General features: G+C 38.6%; 1 protein-coding gene across 3 annotated transcripts in view; it reads left to right on the top strand.

Annotated features, from left to right (window-relative positions):
- Positions 1 to 23,765, top strand: part of WDR70 (WD repeat domain 70) — a 298,472-nt gene that overhangs the window by 14,301 nt on the left and 260,406 nt on the right. For all 3 annotated transcript variants that reach the window (XM_036280095.1, XM_036280098.1, XM_036280096.1), the window contains exons 4-5: positions 2,411 to 2,531; positions 14,766 to 14,958. In XM_036280095.1, coding sequence (XP_036135988.1) covers positions 2,411 to 2,531; positions 14,766 to 14,958 — 314 coding nt within the window. The remainder of the gene's footprint in view (positions 1 to 2,410; positions 2,532 to 14,765; positions 14,959 to 23,765) is intronic.

Genomic DNA, 23,765 nt, shown 5'->3' with positions numbered 1-23,765 from the left:
TTGAGGCTGATATTAAGATGCTTTTGGTTACTTGCAAAGAAGTCATAGAGGACCTAAATAAAAATGGTTCAAGTAGGAACAATTTAGTATCACACATGACAAGTACTCTGGAATGGGGCTCTTATATATCTCCTAAGTTCTGACATGAAGGACATGAGATTTTTTTCTCCCTTTTCTGCTTTGCCAGCATTAGAGTGTTGGTTTGTCCTAAGCTGACTGTCCTCATGACTGAAAATTGTCAGCAGAATTTTGTTACATGCAGGTGACCACTTGTGAAGGCTGAAAGGAAATTGTTTTTTGTATCACTTTTTAGGAGGAAGAAAACCTTTCTCAAATGTACCTTCAGCTGACTTCCCTTCACATCTTATTGGCTAGTATTAGCGTGGCACATCAGTTCTAAAAACAGCCATTGGCAAGAGTAATATGGTTGACTTGGAATTGAGATTCACCCACTCTAGGCAGAGAGGGGCCCAGCACCTCCCAAAGCACCCTGTTTCCTCCTACCTGGGAAAGACTGGTTTTCTTAGCAAAGAAAAAAGGGGGAAATGTACCTTGGTATTGTTTTCTTGATTAGGGGTCAGGACTGTCCCTAAGACCTGACCCTAGAGTCCAGGTGTCCAAATGTGGTGTCCCGTTGTCCCCCAACCTCACCCCTGCCCTGGAGGGTATGGAGGGTTGACTGGAGAAGTTAGATAATGGTAGGAGCCAAGCAGGCCCACTCTTAAGTTTGAACATTATACTTAAGATTTTTTAATTTATTTTTCGACCTCCTCAGGTTATCAAAGTATAGAGTTATTGACTCCTAATCTATCTCAGCCTACTGGAGGAAACAAACAAACAAAAAAACAAAAACATGCTCTAGAGCTATTAGCATTTGCTTTACCTTTTCTGGGTTTGAAATAAAAGACTATCTAGCCCGGCCATTGTGGGTCAGTGGTTGAGCATCGACCTATGCACCAGGAGGTCGCCAGTTCGATTCCTGGCCAGGGCACGTGCCCAGGTTGTGGGCCAGATCCCCAAGGAGGGGGGCATGTGGGAGGTGGTCAATCGATATTCTCTCTCATCGATATTTCTATCTCTCCTCCCTTCTCTGTCTAAAAAAAAAAAAATCAATAAAAAACAAAAAACTAGTCGCCTGTCGACATTTTCTGGCTCTCTCCTTATTTCTTATCCTCGTGTCCTAACAAGGAAAGACCCTGGAGAGTATAACATTCTCATTAATAAATGCCTTTTGATACTGCTTAACTTTGGATGGGTTGTTTTTCATTATTAAGGAAAAAGTGTTAAAGATTATCCCAGGTTATTAAAGATGGTAGCAGTTGAGAGCCAGACAATTCACAGAATTCATTTACTTCCCATGTGTCCCCCATTGTAGAGTGAGATGACCAGAGGAAAAAGATTAAATTCCTTTGCATACATTTTTCTCTTTCCAAAGTAAACAATTCTAAAAACCTAATGTAATTGAAATTTTCTCATGATTTTGGGAGGAAGCCTCTGACCAAAAATCCAGTGTGGGAAATTCATAAATGAACAAAGTGCTGAATTTATGGTTTAAAATATTAAAAATATAAAGTGAAATTATGTGGGGATGTAAAGTACAGCATAGGAAATATAGTCAATAATATTGTTATAACTATAAATGGTGCCAGGTGGGTACTTGAAATATTGGGGGGAACACTTTGTAAAGTAGATTATTGTCTGACCACTATGCTGTACACCTAAAACTAATACAAAATAATAATGAATGTAAACTGTAATAAAAAAATAGTAAAAAAAAAAATAAATAAGTGAAATTACGTAAAATCTTACCTTCGAATACTTTTTTTACTTATCACCTTCCACATCTTTTTACATAGTCCAATCTGGTTCATATTTTATTCACATGTTCATTTTCTTTAGCACATCTGTTAATATTTTTCCAGATACATTTTTTATCACGACTTGTATTGGCTTTATTTTATATTATGTTGATATACAGTAGCTCAATTATTTTCCCAGTGTTGGGCATTTAAGGTGATAATTTTTTGCTGTTAATGGTAGCACTCTTAAGTTACATTTTTATGACTGTTAATTTTCAGCCTTTTTTTTTTATCCTCACCCGAGGACATTTTTCCATTTTTTTTGTTCTGATAGAGTGGGAGGAAGAGAGAGAGAGAGAGAGAGAGAGAGAGAGAGAGAGAGAGAGATCGACGTGAAAGGGACACATCAAGTGGCTGCCACCCGCATGACCAACCAGGGCCGGGGACAAACTGCAACCCAGGTATGCGCCCTTAGCGGGAACCAAACCTGGGTCTCTCTGGACCGCAGGCCAACGCTCTAATCTCTGAGCCAAACTGGCCAGGGTGATTTTCAGCTTTTTTAATACTGACAAGTTTTGAAGTCTAACAGAAATTTATTTTTATCTTTTCAGAAGCAAGAGAAAAAGAGGAAGAAATGAACAGAGAGAAGGAATTGAGAAGGCAAAATGAAGATATTGAACCCACATCTTCAGGCTCAAATGTGGTCAGAGATTGCACTCAATCATCTTCCAGGTGCTTGACTTTTTCAGAAGGATTCTGTTAAACTATAATTTTCTAGGTGTTCATAACACAAGTTAGGCAAGGTTCCTGATTAAAAGCTTGCATAATTTCTCCCATTTTAGGCAATAGTATAGTATATCCCTAGGATCATGAGAAGGTCCTGTGTCACCCTGTGAGTCAGCTGAGTTTTTCTAAAGTATTTCAGAGGTAGTATTGAAATCTGTGCTTTTTTACTGCAGAGCATAACTATATAAAATTGAAAAGATGTCGACAAGTTTATTTTGACATTTACATCTTTTGTCCCTTTTCTCAAAATTCTGCATTCATGGTAACCTTATTTAGAGGGATCCTTTACAGAAATAGATAATAAGAAAGAATTATAAATGGAGGCACAATATAAAGTTTACTGGGTTGTAGGAGAAAGAGGAGAAAGCAGCCATTACTTTAAATTACTTTAATTACTTTAAAGTGAAATTTAATGCTATGTAACTTCATTACTAAGAACTTTAAAAGTCATAAATAGGTATATAGATACCAAATCTAGATGGAATAATACAAGAAATCTAATGTTGTTTAGGTATATTTTGAATTGTCAATTCGTTACATAAACTACTGGTGGTAAAATCTACCACTGGATTGACATTTCTTCTGTTCATGGTAGAAAAACATAAAATACCTGAATACACAAAATACCATTTATAATATGTCATTTCACTTTTTTGCTTGTCTATTCCTGGGCAGATATTTGGTATCTCAATCTAGGCTCCTGAGCAGACTCTCACTCCATAATACACTTATTTTTTCTAGAGTATCTTTGTAGGGAGGGGGGACATCTACATGGGACTACTAGTCTGGTTCTCCCTTTCATAACACTGCCACCCTAAAACCTGCTTAGTCCTGAGGCACATGCATGTCTCTGCATACATTAGTAAAGAGCAGGGATCAGCAAACTTTTTCTATAAAGACCAGATGGTAAATATTTTAGGCATTGGGGTCCATACATTCTCTTTCTCAGTGACCCAACTCTGCCATAGACAATACATAAACAAATGAGCTTGGCAGTATTACACTAAATCAGTAAGAAACAAGCAGTGGCCTTAAGTTTGCCACCCCTAGTCATAGAGTGTTATTCCTTTATATTACTAGTCATATAATTGAGTTTTTCATGGTCTATGGTTTTGGATCAGTTTTCAATCTTGCAATGTCCCTGGGTTTCAATATGATAGAGAAAAACCTCTCCTTTTTCTAAGAGTAACATTTTTTCTTTTATTCCTTACTCGAGGATTTTTTTTTTTTTTTTTTTTCATTTATCATCAGATAGAGGGGGAAGGAGGGAGAGAGAAGGAGAGACAGAGAGAAACATCGATGTGATAGAGCCACATCGAACATGCACTAGTAAAACCCAAGCATTACTTTTAAATGCTTTGAATTGTCAATTCGTTACATAAACTACTGGTGGTAAAATGATTAGTGATTTTTATTACAGAACTATTATTGATATTGTAAAGAAATTATCAGCAAGAAAAATATAATACAACTTTACTGCATTTCATTGATCAAAGAATGGAAATTTAGTTACCGCAGATTCAGAAGACCTCAACTAAAAAATCCATGGCAGGTAAATAGACCTGTCAAAAGCATAATAGAGAATGTAAAACTTATGAGATATATTTCATATAGGTTTTCTATATCTATTATTGGATTTTTTAAAACTGCTTTTGTGCATTGAATCATGTTACTATAAAATAACTTCACTGTGGCTAAAATTAATTAAAACTTTTGTGTTTTTTTTAATCCTCACTCGACATTTTTGCATTTATCTACAGAATGAGCAGGTGGGAGAGAGGGAGGAAGAGAGAGAGAAACATCCATGTGAGAGACACACATCGACTGGTTGCCACTCACACAACCCCAACCGGGCCTGGGAACAAACCACAACCGTGGTATGCGCCCTTAGTGGGAACCAAACCCGAGACTTTCTGGTCCGTGGGCTGACGCTCTAACTGCTGAGCCAAACTAGCCAGGGCTAAAATTAATTAAAACTTTGAAGTTTGTTTGATTAACTAGCCATAGTAAGAACACCTTTATTTACTACAAGGTGCAATCCAAGATAGTTTCTACTATAGTAGAGTGCATATAATAAGTTACTTTTTGAATTGATCACTAGGATGAAAAATTTCCTCTCTTCCCTAAGAGTTTTTTTTTATTAGATACATAGAACACTGTTGCCTTTTTGCCATGGTTCTTTTTTTTCCTTTCTTTTTTTGGTGTATATATATATATATATTTTCTTTTTCTTAATCTTTATTGTTGAATGTATTACAGATGTTCCTCATGTTCCTCATTTCTCCCCTATTGACCCCCCTCCTTCCCACTCCCGCCCTGCTCTGGCCTTTTCCCACACGTTGTTTGTATCCATTGGTTATGCATATAAGTTCTTTGGTTTATTTCTTCCCACCCCCCAACTCCCTTCCCTTTAAGGTTTGTCAGTCTAGCAACCAATTTGTACTTCTTAATCCCTTCACCTTTTCCCCCCATTCCCCCAACCATCTGGCAACCAACAAAATGTACTCTGTATCTATGAGATTGTTTCTGTTCTGCCTGTTCATTTTGTTTGTAGATTCAATTGTCGATAGATATGTGTTCATTACCATTTTGTTTGTTCATATATTTTACCTTTTTGTTCAAAAAGACCCTTCAACATTTCATTTAATAACAATTTGGTGGTGATGAACTCCTTTAACTTTTTTTTGTCTGGTAAAGTCTTTATATGGCCATCGACTCTAAATGACAGCTTTGCAGGATAGAGTAATCTTGGTTGTAGGTTCTTGCTTTTCATCACTCTGAATATTTCTTGCCACTCCCTTCTGGCCTGCAAAGTTTCTTATGAGAAATCAGCTGACAGTCTTATGGGAACTCCCTTGTAGGTAACTAACTGCTTTTCTCTTGCTGCTTTTAAGATTCTCTCTTTGTCTTGAACCTTTTGCATTTTGATGATGATGTGTCTTGGTGTGGGCCTCTTGGGGTTCATCTTGTTTGGGACTCTGTGCTTCCTGGACTTGTATGTCTGTTTCCTTCACCAAGTTAGGGAAGTTTTCTGCCATTATTATTTCAAATAGGTTTTTCATTTCTTGTTCTCTCTCTTCTGGCACTCCCAAGATGTGAATGTTGGCACACTTGAAGTTGTCCCAGAGGCTTCTTACCCTCTCCTCATTTTTTTGGATTCTTTTCTCTTTTTGCTGTTCTGATTGGGTGTTTTTTGCTGCCTTATATTCCAAATTGATGATTTGCTTCTTGGCTTTACCTACTCTATTATTGATTCCCTGTATATTATTCTTTATTTCAGTTAGTGCCTCCTTCATTTCTGACTGATCCTTTTTTATGCTCTTGAGGCCCTCAGTAAGTTCGCTGAGGTTCTCACTGAGTTCATTGAGCATCCTTATAAGTAGTGTTTTGAACTCAGCATCTGTTAGGTTGCTTATCTCCATTTTGCTTAGTACTTTTCCTGGGATTTTGTTCTGTTCTTTCATTTGGGACCTGTTTCTTTGTCTCCTCATTTTGGCTGCCTCCCTGTGTTTGTTTCTGTGTATTACTTAATGAGTGGTATGGCGCTAGCTGAGATCAGATGCTGCTTGTTTGAAAGAATTTAGGAAAACCTGAAGCAGTGTCCAAGACAGGCCAATCCTGTGGTTAAGCAACTGGCAACAGCTTGGGTGGGCCTGAAATTTGGGTGGGGCAGGGCGTCAGGGAGTCACCAGGGCGGGGCTACCAGTGTGAGCCAGGTTGCTGGAGGCCCAGATATGGCAGCTGTCTGCCGCCCCAGGGAAGGCCTCACCAAAGGAACAAAGGCCTCTGACAGCATGTGTCCTGGAGAAAGCCCCCTCTCCAGCCCTCGCTCCAGTGCCAAATAGCTCCATTCTTCCCTGTATGTCTCTGGTGCCCTCGAGCTGCCTCCCCTCCGAGCTTAGAGGGAGAGAGTCCGATAAGTCCGTGCGCGGGCCCTTTAAGGAGCTGCCTGGGGCTCCAGCTGCCTCAGCTTCCCTGAGCCTCAGTTCCCGCTGGTTTTTCCAGCCAGAAGTGATGGGGATTCTCTTCTTGGCACTGGAACCCTGAGCGAGGTGCCTGGTGTGGGACGGGGACCCCTTAGTCCTCAGGAAAGACCTTCCCAGCCGAGGTGTCCTCCTGATTTTTATCCACCACGCTTGGGTGTGGGACCAGCCCGTCCCCTCCGCCCTCCTACCAGTCTCCATGTGGCTGCTGCTTTAATTCCGTAGTTGTAGGGCTTCCATTCAGCTTGATTTCAGGCAGTTCTGAATGATGGTTGTTCTGTAGTTTAGTTGTAACTTTGATGTAGTTGTGGGAGGACGCGATACTGCGTTTAGATACCGTATTTACCTACCCGCCATCTTGACCGGAGGTCTGTGCCTTGGTTCTTAGAAAGCTTAGAGCTCGCCTGCCCGGTATGGCTCACTGGTTGAGCATTGACCTATTCACCAATAGGTCACTGGTTTGATTTCAGGTCAGGGCACATGCCCAGGTTGTGGGCCCGATCCCCAGTGAGGGGCATGCAGGAGGTGGCCAGTCAATGTTCTCTCTCATCAATGTTTCTATCTCTCTCCCCCTCCCCTTTCCTCTCTCTAAAATCAATCAAGAAAAAAAAAATTCCATGTGATTTTCTTCTTAAAAAAAAAAAAAAAAGAAGTAACCAGTCTTCTAAATTTTAATTTTGTTTTTATTCTCCAATATTATAATTTTGGGCAAAACATTTTTTTTTTTTTTAAATCCTCACCCGAGGATGTTTTTCTATTTTTTTTGTACAGATAGAGTGGGAGGGAGAGAGAGGAAGGGAGAGAGAGAGAGAAACATCGACGTGAAGGGACACATCGAGTGGCTGCCACCCGCACGACCAACCAGGGCCGGGGACAAACTGCAACCGAAGTACGTGCCCTTAGCGGGAACCGAACCCGGGTCTCTCCAGACCGCAGGCCGCCGCTCTAACCGCTGAGCCAAACTGGCCAGGGCTGGGCAAAACATTTTTAAGCTATGGTTTTTTTAACTGGAATTTTCCTTCATTTAAAAAAAATTTTTTTTAAATTAAATTTATTGGATGTATCTCTTTATAATTTCATTCTGTATCTTTGTATCCCTAAGACATGTATAATATTGTTTTCCATATTTTAAAATCTTTTTCCCCATATGTCTATTATATTACTTAGCATATTATGTTATAAACTATCATATACTTGCTGTTATGGACACCATAGGGTCAGAGGCAGTTTTTCTCTTAAGTAAACAAAAATTTTTTTGGTGAGAAGTATGTCATACACATAATACAGAACTTTAGATGTCCTATGTTTAAAGTAAAGGGAACAGTGAAACACCCAGCTTAGGAGACAGGTCATAGAATTTTACGGATGCCTTGGAAATCCTCTCTGCTTATATTTCTCTCTCTTCCACAAGAGAAAACTTCTCTGTTAATTCTTTCTTCTTTTTAATAGTTTTTACTTTATATAAATATAGATACCGTTAATGCTGTAATGAATGCATTTTTTCCAATTTGTTTTTACTGTTCAACAAGATGTTTTTGAGATTCATTCATGTTGACAAATAAAGCTATATAATTAATTCATTTTCAATACAGTTTAATTTTCCATTTAGAAATTCTAGATATTTTAATAAGTAGAATCATATAATGTTTGTCCTTTTGTGTCTGGTTTCTATTTGCATAATGGTTTCAAGGTTTGTGTTGCATCAGAACTTCATTCCTTTAAACGGATGACTAGTATTCAATTGTATGTGTATACCATAATTTGTTCATTCATTTGTTAATGAACACTTGAGTTATTTCCATCTTTAGGTATTATGAATGCAATTAACATTGTCATACAAGTATATACATCTTTGAGACTTTGCTTTGGATTCTTTTGGTTATATGTGCCTAGGTGTGCAATTTCTAGGTCATATAGTAATTTTATATTTAACTTTCTGAGGAACTGCCAAACTGTTTTTCATAGTGGTTGCACCATTTCACAATCCTAGTAGCAATGTATGAAGGTTCCTGTTTCTCCACATTCTTGTTATCACTTGTTATTTTCCATTTTGTTTTGTTTTTATTTATTTATTTTTTATTGATTAATTTTTGTTACAGATGATTCTCCTTTTTTCCCCCACTGATTCCCCCCTCCCCCTGTTTTGTTTTATTTTAGCCATTCTAGTAGGTATTAAGTAGTATTGCATTGTGGTTTCTGTGATCATTTCCCTAAGGTTTATTGTTATTGAGCGTCTTTTGATGTGCTTATTGGCCATTTGTGTAGCTTCTTTGGAGAAATGCTTATTGAAGTTTTTGCTCATATTTAAGTTGGGTTGTTTGTCTGTTGTTGAGTTATAGGAGTTTTTTATATATCCTTGTTATTCAACCCTTATCAGATAAATGTCTTCTCCCATTCTGTAGATTGTCTTTTCATTTTCTTAATAATGAATGTCCTTGATGCGTCAAAGTGTTTAAAGGCCAATATACCTATTTTTTTCTTTTTGTTGCTCATGTTTTTGGTGTCATAGCTAAGAATCCATGGCCAAATTATAGGTCATGAAGATTTCCTGTTCTATAAGTTTTATTGTTTTAGCTCTTATATTTTAGTCATTGATCCTTTTCCTGTTATTTTTTTGTTTTTTAATTAATTTTTGTTACAGATGTTTCTCCTTTTCCCCCCACTGATTCCCCCCTTCCCCTCCCTCCCTGCCCTTTCCCCAGTTTGTTGTCCATGTCCACTGTTCATGCATACATGCATATAAGTTCTGTGGTTTATCTCTTCCCCACCACCCCCCTTTTTAGGGGATTGTCAGTCTGTATCCCATTTCCGCATCTCTGGGACTACCCCCTTCCTCAGACTGTTATGTTCATTATATTCCACAAATAAGTGAGATCATATGAAACTTGTCTTTCTCTGTTTGGCTTGTTTCACTTAGGATGATACTTTCCAGGTCCCTCCATGTAGTCTCAAAGGATAAGAGGTCTTTCTTTCTTATAGCTGCATAGTACTCCATTGTGTATATGTACCACAGCTTTTTTATCCATTCGTCTACTGATGGACACTTGGGCTGTTTCCAGATCTTAGCTATTGTAAATAGTGCTGCTACAAACATGGGGGTACATATATTCTTTCTGATTGGTGTTTCAGGCTTCTTAGGGTATATTCCTAGAAGTGGGATCACTGGGTCAACTGGAAGTTCAATTTTTAATTTTTTGAGGTAACACCATATTATTTTCCATAGTGCCTGCACCAGTCTGCATTCCCACCAGCAGTGTACTAGAGTCCCCTTTTCTCCACACCCTCACCAACACTTGTTGTTTGATGATTTGCTGATGGCGGCCATTCTGACAGGTGTGAGGTGATACCTCATTGTTGTTTTAATTTGCATCTCTCTGATGATTAGTGATGACGAGCATTTCTTCATATGTTTCTTAGCCATTTGTATGTCCTGTTTGGAGAGGTGTCTATTCAGTTCCTCTGCCCATTTTTTAATTGGATTCTTTGTCTTCCTTTTGTGGAGTTGTATGAGCACTCTATATGTATTGGAAATTAACCCCTTATCTGATATATCATTGGCAATTATGCTGTCCCATACAGTGGGTAGCCTTTTCGTTTTGATGATTGTATCTTTCGCTGTGCAGAAGCTTTTGAGTTTGATGTAGTCCCATGTGTTCATTTTCTCCTGTGTTTCTATTGCCTTAGGTGATGTGTCAGTAAAAATTCTGCTTCGTATGATGTCTGAAATTTTGTTGCCTACAGTCTCTTCTAGGATTTTTATGGATTCATGAGTTACATTTAAGTCTTTTATCCATTTTGAGTTTATTCTCGTGTAGGGTGTAAGTTGATGGTCTAGTTTCATTTTTCTGCAAGTAGCTGTCCAATTTTCCCAGCACCATTTATTAAAGAGGCTGTCCTTACTCCACTGTATGCTCTTGCCACCTTTGTCAAATATTAATTGAACATATTGCCTTGGGTCCATTTCTGGGTTCTCTGTTCTGTTCCACTGGTCTATGTGCCTGTTCTTGTGCCAGTACCAGGCTGTTTTGATTACAGTGGCTTTGTAGTATACCCTGAAATCTGGTATTGTGATCCCTCCAACTTTGTTCTTCCTTTTCAAGATTGCTGTGGCTATTCGAGGCCTTTTTTGGTTCCATATGAACTTTTGAAATAATTGTTCTAATTCTGTGAAGTATGCCGTTGGTGTTAGGATGGGGATTGCATTGAGTCTATAGATTCCTTTGGGTTTCCTGTTACTTTTGTATATGTGAGGTAGGGGTCCAGCTTTTTTTGGTTTTATATTTTGGCTTATCTTGATGATTCTAATGTGTAATGTAAGGTATGATTTTAGGGTAGTTTTCTATTTTAATTTATAGATGTTTAGCATTTATTACATGGTGATCATTTTTTTCACTGCTTTTTTTATCCTCACCTGAGGATATTTTTGCATTTATCTTCAGATAGAGCAGGAGGGAGAGAGGGAGGGAGGGAGGGAGGGAGGGAGAGAGAGAGAGAGAGAGAGAGAGAGAGAGAGAGAAACATCAATGTGAAAGAGACTCATTGACTGGTTCCACCCACACGACCCCAACCGGGACCAGGGACAAACCGCAACCGAGATATCTGCTCTTAGCGGGAACCGAACCTGGGACTCTCTGGTTCACAGGCTGATGCTTTAACCACTGAGCAAAATCAGCCAGGGCTTTCACTGCTTTTTAATGCAGACTTGTTACATATAAATAATTTCTTATGATAATTTCAATTCATTTTTGGGATTGCTCTTCTGCTCTCTTGGCTGTATTTTTTTCTTTCTTTTTCTTTTTTATATAAAATTTTTATTTATTTTTTTGTTACAGATATTTTAACTTTTTTACCCCATTGGCACCCCCCTCCCCACTCCACCCCTGTCCCGTCCCCAGCTTAGTTGTCCATGTCCATTGGTCATGCATACATGCATATAAGTTCTGTGGTTTATCTCTTCCCACTCCCCCACCCCCCTCTTCTGAGGGATGTCAGTCTGTGCCCTACTTCCATGTTTCTGGGTCTACTGTATTCCTCAGACTGTTATGTTCATTATATTCCGTATATAAGTGAGATCATGTGGTATTTGTTGTATTTTTTTCAATATTATATATTTTGATTAAGTTTTTCCTCTTTATAGTATATTAATAGTCTGTTTCACAAAGCATACAAATAATTTTTTATACATCTGCAGTGTTAAAATTTGGTTTAGAGAAAGACAACCATCTAAGACTATCTCTATTATTGGCTTTAAGGTAATATATGGATATAAGTTGTCATTCAAAAATCAAATACTGGGCCCAGCTGGTGTGGCTCACTGGTTGAATGACAACCCGTGCACCAAGAGGTCACCGGTTCGATTCCTGGTCAGGGCACATACCCAGGTTGTGGGCCTGATTCCCAGTGGGGGGCATGCAGGAGGCAGCCAATTGATGTTCTCTCTCACTCTCTCCCTTCCTTTCTCTCTCTGATATCAATAAAAGAAAAAAATTTAAAAAAAATCAAATACTGGGAAGAAATGTCATTTATCCTATGAAATATAGCTGCAGTATAGGAGAGAAATATTAGTGTACTACAATTTATAGGTAGGAATCATACATTTGTGTTTCATTTTAAGAAATTAGTACCAGAAAAAATGAATTTACTTCCTAAATTGAAATTGTACAACTATACATCTTTTTTTAAAAAATCCTCACCCGAGGATATTTTCCCATTGATTTTCAGATAGAGTGAGGGAGAGAGAGGGGAAGGAAAGAGAGAGAGAAAAAGAGAAACATAGATGTGAGAGAGACACATTGATTGGTTGCTTCACGACCCCAACCAGGGCCGGGGATCAAACCGCAACTGAGGTACATGCCCTTGACCAGAATGCATCGACTCTTTGGTCCATGGTCCGACGTTCTTACCGCTGAGCCAAACCCGCTAGGGCTATACATCTTATTTGATCCTTAGCTAAGCAAACTTTTAAAAAGTCAGCTGAGAAAAAATTAGGATTTGATTCTTAACCGTCTTTCATCTAATACATATTGTTTCTCAAGCTCTGGTTCATATTTTGGCACCACATTGAATCAGAGGCATACTTTAAACATGCAATGTTCTGTTTTCTCTCGGACAATTTTGGACATACTTCATAGACTTTGTGTTTTAGAATATTGAAAATATGTTAAAGGTTGTTTATTTATTTGTTTATTTTGGCTTGTATACATCAGAAACAAAAAGACAAATGGAATTAGAAGCTGCATAGAGAAGCTGATGCATTCCGTCCGGTTCATGTGGGTATTAGGTCTGCATAATCATCCATGAAATCAACATGGATCCATTTAGTTCTCAGTTCAGTGCTTACTTCTGAACTAGTTAACTCAGTTAAAGCATAGGTGCTAAGGATTATTTCAGTTTTGAGTTTACAATGGCCTGAATATTTGCATTCAGAATGACTGACTTCTAAACCACTACAGTTGGAAAATTGTGATCACAAGGGAGAAAATTAGGGAGTGTGAATATTTCAGTATAGATTTATTCAGTCATTGAACTATTATTTATTTGTTGAACATCTGTTGTGCATTAGGCACTGCTTTAGGCACTGGGGATACAGCAGTCAGCAAATCAGATGAAATCTCTGAGCTCATAGTGTTATGGAGGTATTTGAGGGGATGGATAACAGATTATGAACAACTAAAGAACTAATCAATGAGATAACTTAGTATGTGTGTAATAAAGATAATCAAAGTAAGGTAATTAAGGTAATAGTGACTAGTAGGGGTGTGTTTGAAAGTTTAGAAAGGGGGACCCTGTAGGCCTCCTTGAGGAGGTGACATTCGAGGAGACCTCAGTGAGGAGAAAGAGGCCATGGCCAGTGCAAAGACCCTCATGCTGAACCAGGCTCAACATGTTTAGTTAGAAAGAAGGCTTGTGGGGCTGGAGCACAGTGAGCTGGACCATTGCAAGAACAAAAGGAAACTCTGTATGGAGATTTGCTAGCTCTTACCTTTGTGTAAGGATAGCATGTATGTGATCATGTATTTTTTTCAACATTGAACCTAGATGAAAATAAAGATAAAATCCCATTTTTTCTTTATATACCTGAGACATAATTTAGGTGCTAGAGACACAGCAATGAACACAAAGGAGAGAAATTTCGGTTTTCATGGAGCTTACATACCAGAAATACTTTATTAGAAGGCAGTAACTCTTTTGAGTCGTATAAAATATTCGATAGATCATTTGATACAATTAGGAATGCAGTTCTCAACCCTTTGGGGTGGAGTAGGAGGTGGAAGCTGGTGGGTGGTGGTGGATTCCAGAATGCTTAGAGGTGTTGATAAAGATCTTAATGCAAGTGCGGGTTACTTCTCAGGTGTGCTGCATAGAAAAACAATAGAGAATCAATATGATATTCTATTGAATATATTAGTATATTGAATAAGATAGTCTTCCAGTCCAGGAATTTAACATTTTAGCAACTCAGCAAACTTGGATTAGAACTGAGAACCAATTTGTATTTCAGAAAAAATTTTCAAACATTTTGGGAAGAATATTAACTTTTTTACATGACTGACTTTATTCACTCTTGTAGCAAACAGTGATTGAATTCAAATATAGTAAATAGTGGTTTTCTTCCTTGTGTATGTAGTATCTTGAAGTTTTTCTTACATATCTCAATTGTTTTGCTGCCCCCCCCTTTATTTATATATATATTTATACACACACACATATTTTAATCCTCATCTGAGGATTTTTAAAATTTATCTTCAGATAGAGTGGGAGAGAAGGAGAAAGAGAGAAACATTGACATGAGAGGGACACATCGATGGGTTGCTTCCCACTTGACCCAACCAGGGCCAGGAGAAAACTGCAACCGAGGTCCATGCCCTTGACCGGAATAGAACCCAAGACTTCATTGGTCCAAGGGCTGACGCTCTAACCACTGAGCAAAACTGGCCAGGGCTCTGCTGTTCCTTTTATGAGAGAGGATGATCTAATAGGCCTCTAATGTATAATTACTGTGACCTTTATTTCTGACTTTAACTTATGATTAGGTAAGATAAGTAAATAAAATAAATTTTTTACATTCTTAATATAAAAACGATTTTAACACTCAGTTGTTAAAAGGAGAGTCATAGTTTCCTGAGAAATCAGTCCTGTCTCTAGAGTGATTTCTTTGTTGCAACAAAGGCAAAGAGTTCTGTTTTTATATTTTCAGTGATACAAGCAGCAGTGAAAGTGAAGAGAGTTCTGATTCTTCTTCTGATGAGTTAATTGGTCCTCCTTTACCCCCCAAAATGGTGGAAGAACCAGTTAATCGTATGGAGGAAGCTATGGGCCGATTACCTCCACCTCTTCATGAAGAAGAGGAAGATGATGATGATGACGATGGTGATTCAGAGGAGGAAGAAGTAAGTATTTTAGGGGTAATTTAAGAATTCAGTGGAGTAATGTCTTTAGAGTAATGTAGACATTAATTTCCTGCTAGACTGTTATTCATGAGTAAGAACAAATTTAAAAGAACAAATCTGAGTTTACTACTGAAAGCCCCGTTGAAAGAACTCTAAAAGATGTGCTTCAGGAACAAAGACATAGAATTCAAAGTAATAGGTGGAGAGCTGGAAACAATGTGTTAAAAAAGAAATTCATTAATAAACATTTTATTAAATCGACATAAGCATTGCATTTAAATAATGGTAATGATGGATAAATTTGGGGGATTTAAAAATAAAATGGATCTAAGTTTTTTGTGAAAAATAACGTGGAAGATGGAATAGTGGAATCAGTTCATTCATTTTGAAGACCTTGTAGTATTTGGAGGCGGCTAGAGATATTAGTTAATTTCAGATTAGTTTAAGTTAAGCATGTAAGTTATAATTTTAAGAGTAACTGCTCAAAGAATAAAAATAAATTGTATAACCTCCATAATAGTAAAAGGAAAAATAGTAAGATAAAGAAAATTGTTGGTATACTTTGTGTACTTGACACCTGGAGTGGATCTTTTTTGTGTGTGTGGCAGTTTTTATTAGTTCATTTTTGTTACAAATGTTTCTCCTTTTTCCCCCATTGACACCCTCCTCCTAATCCCTCCGTCCCAGCATTGTTGTCTATGTCCATGGTTACACATACATGCATATAAGTTCTGTGGTTTATCTCTCCCTTCCCCCTGCCCCCCTCTTCTGAGGTTTGTCAGTCTGAACCCTACTTCTGTGTCTCTGGGTCTATTTTGTTCATCAGCTTGTTTTTTGCATTATATTCCACAAATAAATGAGATCATGTGATATTTGTCTTTCCATGATTGGCTTGTTTCGCTTAAGATAATACTCTCCAGGTCCCTCCATGTTGTCTCAAAGGATAAGAGATCTTTCTTTCTTAACAGCTGCATAGTATTCCACTGTGTATATGTACCACAGCTTTTTCATCCACTCATCTATTGATGGACACTTGGGCTGTTTCCAGATCTTAGTGATTACAAATCGTGCTGCTATGAACATAGGGGTGCATATATTCTTTCTGATTGGTGTTTCAGGCCTCTTGGGGTATATTAAAATGCACCACTTTCACTGCAGTGCTCTTCCTATGCCATTGAAGGAAACTCAGTCATTCCAGTAAAAGGCAGGAGAGGAGAAAAAAGAAGCAACAGAAAATCTTGGTAAATAGAGATCACAAAGTAAGATGGTAGGCGTGAATACAAATACATCAGTATTCACAATAGATACAAATGGACTAGATTTGCCACTTAAAAGACAGCAATTGTGAGCTTGGATTGAAAAATTCAGACATATTCTGTTTATGAATGTGATACACCTAAAATGTATTGACTTAGAAATGTTGAAAGAAAAAGTAATAGAAGAGTATATATCAGGAAAATACTAACCAAACAAAACTGATTAGTATTATATAATTAGTGTAAGACAAAAATAAGCTTGAAGTTCATAATCCTAATTAGCAAAATGAGTGTCATTACCTAATGGTAAAAAGAACAACATCTTCTCCAGGAGAATTTGGCAGTCCATAACCTCTGTGCATTTAACACAATATACTCAAAGCAAAAATTGATAGAATTACAAGGAGAAATGGAAAATCTACAATCAATGGGAGATTCAGAAATTGTTAAGACAATTAGTAAGGGTGTAGATTTGAGCAATACAAATGCATATGTTTTATCTATGGAATATATAGAACCTTCGTCTATCATTTTCTTTTCAAGTACATGTGGATAATCAGAAACAACAACAAGAAGCATACATCTAGGTCACACAAATTGCATGAGAAAGATGTGATTAACTTTGGGTAGTTCACAGAGTACATAATGTTTAGGTTGATCTGTGAAATGTGAGAATGTTACCTACTGAATGTTTGTGTGCTTCTAAAAACCATATATTGAAGTCCTTAACTCCCAGTGTGGTTGTATTTGGAGATGAGCCTCTCTTTGGAAGTAATTAAGGTTAAATTAGGTTATGAGAGTGAGTCTGGATCTGATAGGATTAGTGTCTTTATAAGGAGAGAGGCACCAGAGAGTTAGGTCTGCACATAACATAGCAGGAAGGTAGCCGTCTGCAAGCCAGGAAGAAAGCCCTCAACACAAACCAAATTTGTTGACACCTTGATCATGGACTTCTAGCCTCCAGAACTGAGAGGAAATGCATTTCTGATGTTTACGCCACCCAGTCTGTATATTTTGTTATGGTGGTCTGAGCTGACCAGTTCAGGTTTGCAAGGCTGACAAGGAGCTGGGGGACGGAGAATGAATGGAAGAAAGGTGTTTTGAGCAGGACAAATTTGCAGAAGTGAAGGCCTAAGTTTATGCAAGTGCATGACATCGTGGTGAAATGTCGTATGATTGGTGTGTAGCTGAGTTTGCTTACTAGAGGCAGGTGGAAAGATGAGGCTGATGAGGTCACATTCAGAGAGCAATCCACAGAAGAAATACTTTCTGGAGGAGCTGGAATTTGAATGAGCCTTGTAGAGCATTACATTTTGGTGGACATGCTGGGGGTAGGCCACATCCTGTCTACGAGAGTGAGTGGCAGGAACAAAAGTGCAGTGTACAAGAATAGATTCAAGATGATGGGGAAATTCAAGATGTCTAAAATAGAAAGTTGATAAATAAAAAGACCAGACCTTTGACGTGGACCTGAAGTGTGAGTAAACCTAAAGTGCAGCTATGCAGAGAAGTGGAAACATGCCTGGGAATGGGGCCCAGAGACCCGTTCGTAAGCTTCAGCTTTTCATGGCTGTGATGAATGTGTCAGGAGATTAACAGCTTGCTGGGCTTTTTTTATGAGAGTGTATGTATTGATTCTTTTTGGAAATCATTAGTCATTTTATGATGACTTTTATTGTAAACATAATAAAGAGAAAATGCTGATAAGTTAATATGCGGGTCGAAGCAAGGCTATTGGTGATGTGTGCCAACCACAGCCTCAGATTGCGAGTGTGCAGTAATGGATATTGCCAAGCTTATTAGTATTGTTCATGGATTTACTCTGAAACTTCCGAAGGCAGGCAGAAGAGGAGTGGGAGATTGCTTGTTTCCTTCCGATTTCGCATTCAGACACACCACACCCAGCATTTCCAAAGCTGGATGGAGATGGTGGGCGGAGCAGGTAGCTTGTTAATTTGAAAATGTTCTGACGGTGGCTTTGTAGTGGTCTTGTTGCATTCCGATAAATTATATTGACCTTGAATGGAAGCCTTCAGTTTTCATTGGTTTGATAGTAGATGAGTGGCACCCTCAGGCTGTTTTCTAGGTCCTGAGTGAGAACACAGCTTTTCTGCTGTGTTGTATTTGGTATTTGGAATTTTGGCAGCGCCTACGTCCAACAATAACAGGGCCAGGGATCACAGGCAAAGGAAATCTGCTGTTTGCTGTCTTGAATGTGAGTGTCGTGGGATCTAGACACATTAGCTTGATTCGTTTTAGGTAATTTGCATAGCAGTATTTGGTCTGTGTTTCAACAACAAGGTCAAATGTTTCTGGCCTTTGAAAGAATCTTGTTTTTGTGGTTGGTTGGACTTAGCATGTAATAATAGTTTTTTGCTTGTTGCAGAAACTGATTTTAGTTACTTCAGGAAATTTGAGGTAATTCTAAGCAAAATTATAAGAGATTGTTTTATATATCAGAATGCTAGTTATATTTTTACCCTTTGGGATATATAAGAATTGTCTCATCTACTTGTCAAGGCTTCACCATTCTATAGGTGCCCTTGATTTCCTTCTCTTTTCTCTCTCATACTTGGGTTCTTCACCATCAGACTTGTGTGTTTTATTTCCTTCTGTGCTTTCAGCCTTTTTCTTTCTACTTGCTCTTGTCTCTCTAAGCTACACACTAAGCTCTTGTCTCTTTAGCAAACACACTAAAATCTTTCTTTAACTTAGTTTTTCTTTCAAGCGACACAATTTCCTCTTTTTAAAATAATTTTCTTTATTGATTTTAGAGAGAGAGAGAAGGGAGAAGGAGAGAGAGATAGAAATGTTGATGAGAGAGAACATCCTGCATGCCCCCACTGGGGACTGGCCGGCGACGTGGGCATGTGCCCTAACTGAGAATCGAACCAGCGACTTCCTGGTGCATGGGATGACACTCAACCACTGAGCCACACCGACCGAGCGATTTTCTCTTTCTCTTTCTCAGCAGATGTCTCAAAAGCAGCATCTATATTTGCCACCTCTGCTTTATCAGCACACATCTCCTTAAATCTTTGTTGTCAGTTTCTGCCCTTATCATTTCACTGAAACTTCTCACGGAGATTTCCAGTGACAAACTCCAAATATCCAAATCCTAAGGCCCTTTCTCAGTTCTCATTCTGCACCTCTGCAGTCTTGGACGATGTTGACTTCTCCTTCTTTGAAACTCTTCCCTTGTCATTTTTTATGCTATTGGTGAGCTGCTTGTCTCTTTGTTTATTCAGCTGATGTTTACTGAGCACTTCTTATGAGTCAGGTCTCTCCAGGTGTGGGGGGATATAGCAGTGAATAAAGCAGTCAAATCCCTGCTCTGATGGTGCTTACAGTTCTGCTAGAGTCTCTTTTCCTACTTCTTATTTCCTCATGTTTTCCCAACTTCGAGTGCTCCCTGAGGACGTGTCCTTGTTCACCTTAATCATTTTTATTTGGCCTGGGGTGAATTTCTTACACTGGTCCTCGTGATTGTTCACTCAGAGCAGCAGCAGGCTTGCCCCATCTCATTCGAACTTCAGATCCAGCTTTCTAACCACCCATGAAACAGGTCCACATTTGAGCAGCACTCTAAATCCAACATGTAAAATCAGACTTTTCTTTTCTACCATGTAGCCTGTCTCTTTGCCTCTAGGACCTTTTGTCTCAATCCCTTTTTCTCACCGCTTCACGATTAAACTATTTGTAACATGGGCCACATTGCAAATATTCGTACTCATTCCCTAAGTGAGTGAAAATAAACCCCCACAACAGGCAGGATTCCATCTGGGGATTCCAGAGTCCAACTTGATTATTTTGTTGCTCAGAAACTTGCAAAGCACTGAGACATTCTACTGAGTAGGAAAGCAGCCAAGTTCACATACTTGAGTGGCTAAATATTTCAGCAAGTATTATGGAAATTAATGAAAAAACATTTTTTTAATCCTCACCCAAGGATATTTTTCCAATTTTTTGTTCAGATAGAGTGGGAGGGAGAGAGAGAGAGAGAAACATTGACGTGGAAGGGACACATCGAGTGGTTGCCACCCACATAACCCAACCAGGTCTGGGGACAGACTGCAACTGAGGTACGTGCCCTTAGCGGACACCGAACCCGGGTCTCTCTGGACCGCAGGCCGATGCTCCAACCGCTGAGCCAATCTGGCCAGCTCTGGAAAGACATTTTTTAAGATAACTTTTTTTTTTAAACCCAGAGGTTCTTAGCCTGATTGTAAGAATCATCTTTGGTAATCAAAAAATAAGTATTCTTCCCTGGCCAGGTGGCTCAGGTGGTTGGAATGTCGTCCCGTACACAAACACCAAAAGGTTGTGGGTTTGATGCCTGGTTATAGATTGTGTGGGAGGCAATTGATCGATGTTTCACTCTTACAACAATGTTTCTCTCTCTCTCTAAAAATCGATAAAAACATATCTTTGGGTGAGGATTTGAAAAAAAGTCTGCCTAGGCTCTGTAATCTGGAGATGGATTCAGTAGGCCTGGGGTGGAGCCTGCCTCAATACTTGCTGTCTGTGTTGTAGCAAAGGCCCCGCAGGTAAGCCGTTCCCCAACCCACCGACGGATGCACCTCTTCCAATCCACGTGCGGCTGATTACTTAAGTAGTCACAGTTGGGGTCATAGCCTAACTATATTAGGGTACCTCCACAAGTTATGGTCTGTAGCGTGCCTCATGGATACTTAAGGACATGAGATACTGCTGACAACACTCTTTCTTAAAAAGAAGGATATGAAATGGCTGCCTTGTTTCTCTGTGACAGTGAAGCCACTTTGAAGGTTACGTATAAAACTTATGTAAGAATATTCTTACTCCAAAATAACTTAGAAATGATTTTATTTTGTGAAAAATATTTCTTCCCAAATATGTGAAAATTGATTTCTCTACAAGTGTTAGTGTTCAGTTGCTTCTGAAGATGACATGGAGAGAGATTGTAAGCTCCTGGCCTGTTGAATTTTACTCATTTTTATATCTTTAATGCCTATCTTGAATTATACCTATTAAATCATAACCATCATGTTCTTTGAAGGGCTATGAACAGGTAGATATTCTAGGTATTAAGCCAATACCTCTGATAGTTATTTTTATTATTGAAACTATATGACTAATTATCAAGAGCCTTAAAAATGTTCATTCCCTTTCCACTCAGTTATATCACTTCTAGAATTCTGTTCTGAGGAAATTTGGACAAAGCTTTATGCACAAAGATGTTTATCACAGTACTACTTATAATAAATAATGGCTTTTAGAATGTATTCCACGGACCATTGTCTGAAGGTGGTGAGTGGTGGAATTGGATCCTTCATATCTATTTTCATTTGAGGGGACTGAGGGAGAGCATGTCTATCTTACAAGTGGTACCAAGAAACTGATTTTTTTGTAATAAGTGCACTTCATGTATTTCTAATAAGATGACTTTCCAGAAAGTAATATTTGTTCTGCTTTTTAAAAGGCAAGATGTAAATAAATTTTTTGGTTCTCCACCAAAAAAAGTGGTTAGACTTGCTCAGAGCTTTCTCTTGACAGAAAGGTTTCATGTCCAAAATGTTTGGGAATAACTGATGTATGTAAAATGTGGAACAAGCCCAGTCCGTGTGGCTCAGTGGATTGAGCGTCGTACTATGGACTGAGAGGGCACATGACCGGGTGTTGGACTCCATCCCCAGTAGGGGGCGTGCAGGAGGCAGCACATCAATGTGTCTATTTCTCTCTCCCTTCCTCCCTCTCTAAAAAATCAATAAAAACATTTAAAAAATTAAAATGTGGACTAATGAGAAATAATGTAAATGAATATCTAATAGGGGGAAGGACAAGTAAATTATAGTCATAAAAATATTATGCAGTCATTAAACATGTTCATTTGATGGGAGTTTTCAGTAGCACCAGGAAAGGAGATAAACCTGTGTAGACAGTACTGATGCATATGCATGAAAAAGTTCCCATCGCTTGCTTCTGGATTGTGGGAATTAGGATAAGGTTTTTTCCTTCCTTACACTGTTTTTGTTGTTTTCCAGTTTCCACATTGATCATAAGCTATGCCTGTAATTAGAAACAAATAATAAAATTACTAGCAATGAAGGATTATGGTCTTTCATTGTAAGGCAGTTAAGATCTTAATTAAAAAATCTAGAACAGCCCTGGCGGGTTTGGCTCAGCGGTTAGAGCGTCGGCCTGCGGTCCAGAGAGATCCAGGTTCAATTCCCGCTAAGGGCATGTACTTCGGTTGCAGTTTGTCCCCGGCCCTGGTTGGTCGTGCGGGTGGCAGCCACTTGATGTGTCCCTTTCACGTCGATGTTTCTCTCTCTCTCTCTCTCCCTCCCACTCTATCTGTACAAAAAATGGAAAAATGTCCTCGGGTGAGGATAAAAAAAAAAAAAAAGAAAAAGAAAAAAAAAATCTAGAACAGGTAGGAAAAAAAATACCCAAACAGAATAATATTGAACACCTATATAAAATAATTGTTAAGTACTAGTGAATGCATCTATATCTTACCATGTTCCAAAAAGGATTTAATGAAATGAAATGCTATAAGAAAGCAAAAATTAGGAAGAATAAAGGAAAATAGAAAACCAGGGAACATAAATAAAGTTAATATAATACATGGGAAGCAAAGTTCTAAATAGTTGCCATGAGTAGGTTATCATACCTAGTTATCATCATGGGTTTCTCTCTTTCCTCCTACCTCACATCTGATATCTAACTGATTAACAAGTCTCGGGCTCTCTCTCCAAACTGTATACAGATCTCTTCGTCTCTCTCCATTTCCATCACTACAGCCTTAGTGAACCCACGTCGCCTCTACATCAGCAACCACTGAGGGCGTCTCCCAGCTCCCACTGTTGGTTGGAGTAATAATGATCCAGGCAATAAAAAGAAGGGAAATACAGGTACAGGGAGGTGATACAGAGTAGTGATTAAGAGAGTGGATTTCGGACCCAGACAGCAAGTGTTCTTTCACTTGCAACTCTGTGACAGGGCAAATTACATAACCTCTCTTTTTTTTTCTCCTTTGTAAAATGGGGCTAATCCACTGAAGTTGTGTGGATCATTAAATGAGTGAATGAATGTATGTAGAACCCTTAGAATGGTGCCTGCTATTTATTATTATGGTCATTTATTTTAATAGATAGCAAAAAGTAAATTAAAAAATTTTAACAGGATATATAATAAAAACATTTAAAAATGAAACTAATAGGAAATCTTTATACCACATTAAATAATTTATTCATGCTTCATACCAGCAGTCAGTGTATAAATAATTAAGGAACAATAGAGCCCTGGCCGGTTTGGCTCAGCGGTTAGAGTGTCAGCCCGTGGACCAGAGAGTCCCGGGTTCTGTTTCTGCTAAGGGCATGTGCCTGGGTTTCAGTTTGTCCCCGGCCCTGGATGAGGTTGTGTGAGTGAGTGGCAGCCAGTCGATGTGTCTCTCTCACATTGATGTTTCTCTCCCTCTCCCTCCCTCTCTCCTCCCGCTCTATCTGAAGATAAATGCAAAAATGTCCTCAGGTGAGGATAAAAAAAAAAAAAGGAACAATAGAGGTG

The sequence above is a fragment of the Molossus molossus genome, unplaced genomic scaffold (genome assembly GCF_014108415.1).
Source record: "Molossus molossus isolate mMolMol1 unplaced genomic scaffold, mMolMol1.p scaffold_m16_p_3, whole genome shotgun sequence".
In the NCBI taxonomy this organism is placed as follows: domain Eukaryota; kingdom Metazoa; phylum Chordata; class Mammalia; order Chiroptera; family Molossidae; genus Molossus; species Molossus molossus.
This window is presented reverse-complemented; position numbering and strand designations above follow the sequence as displayed.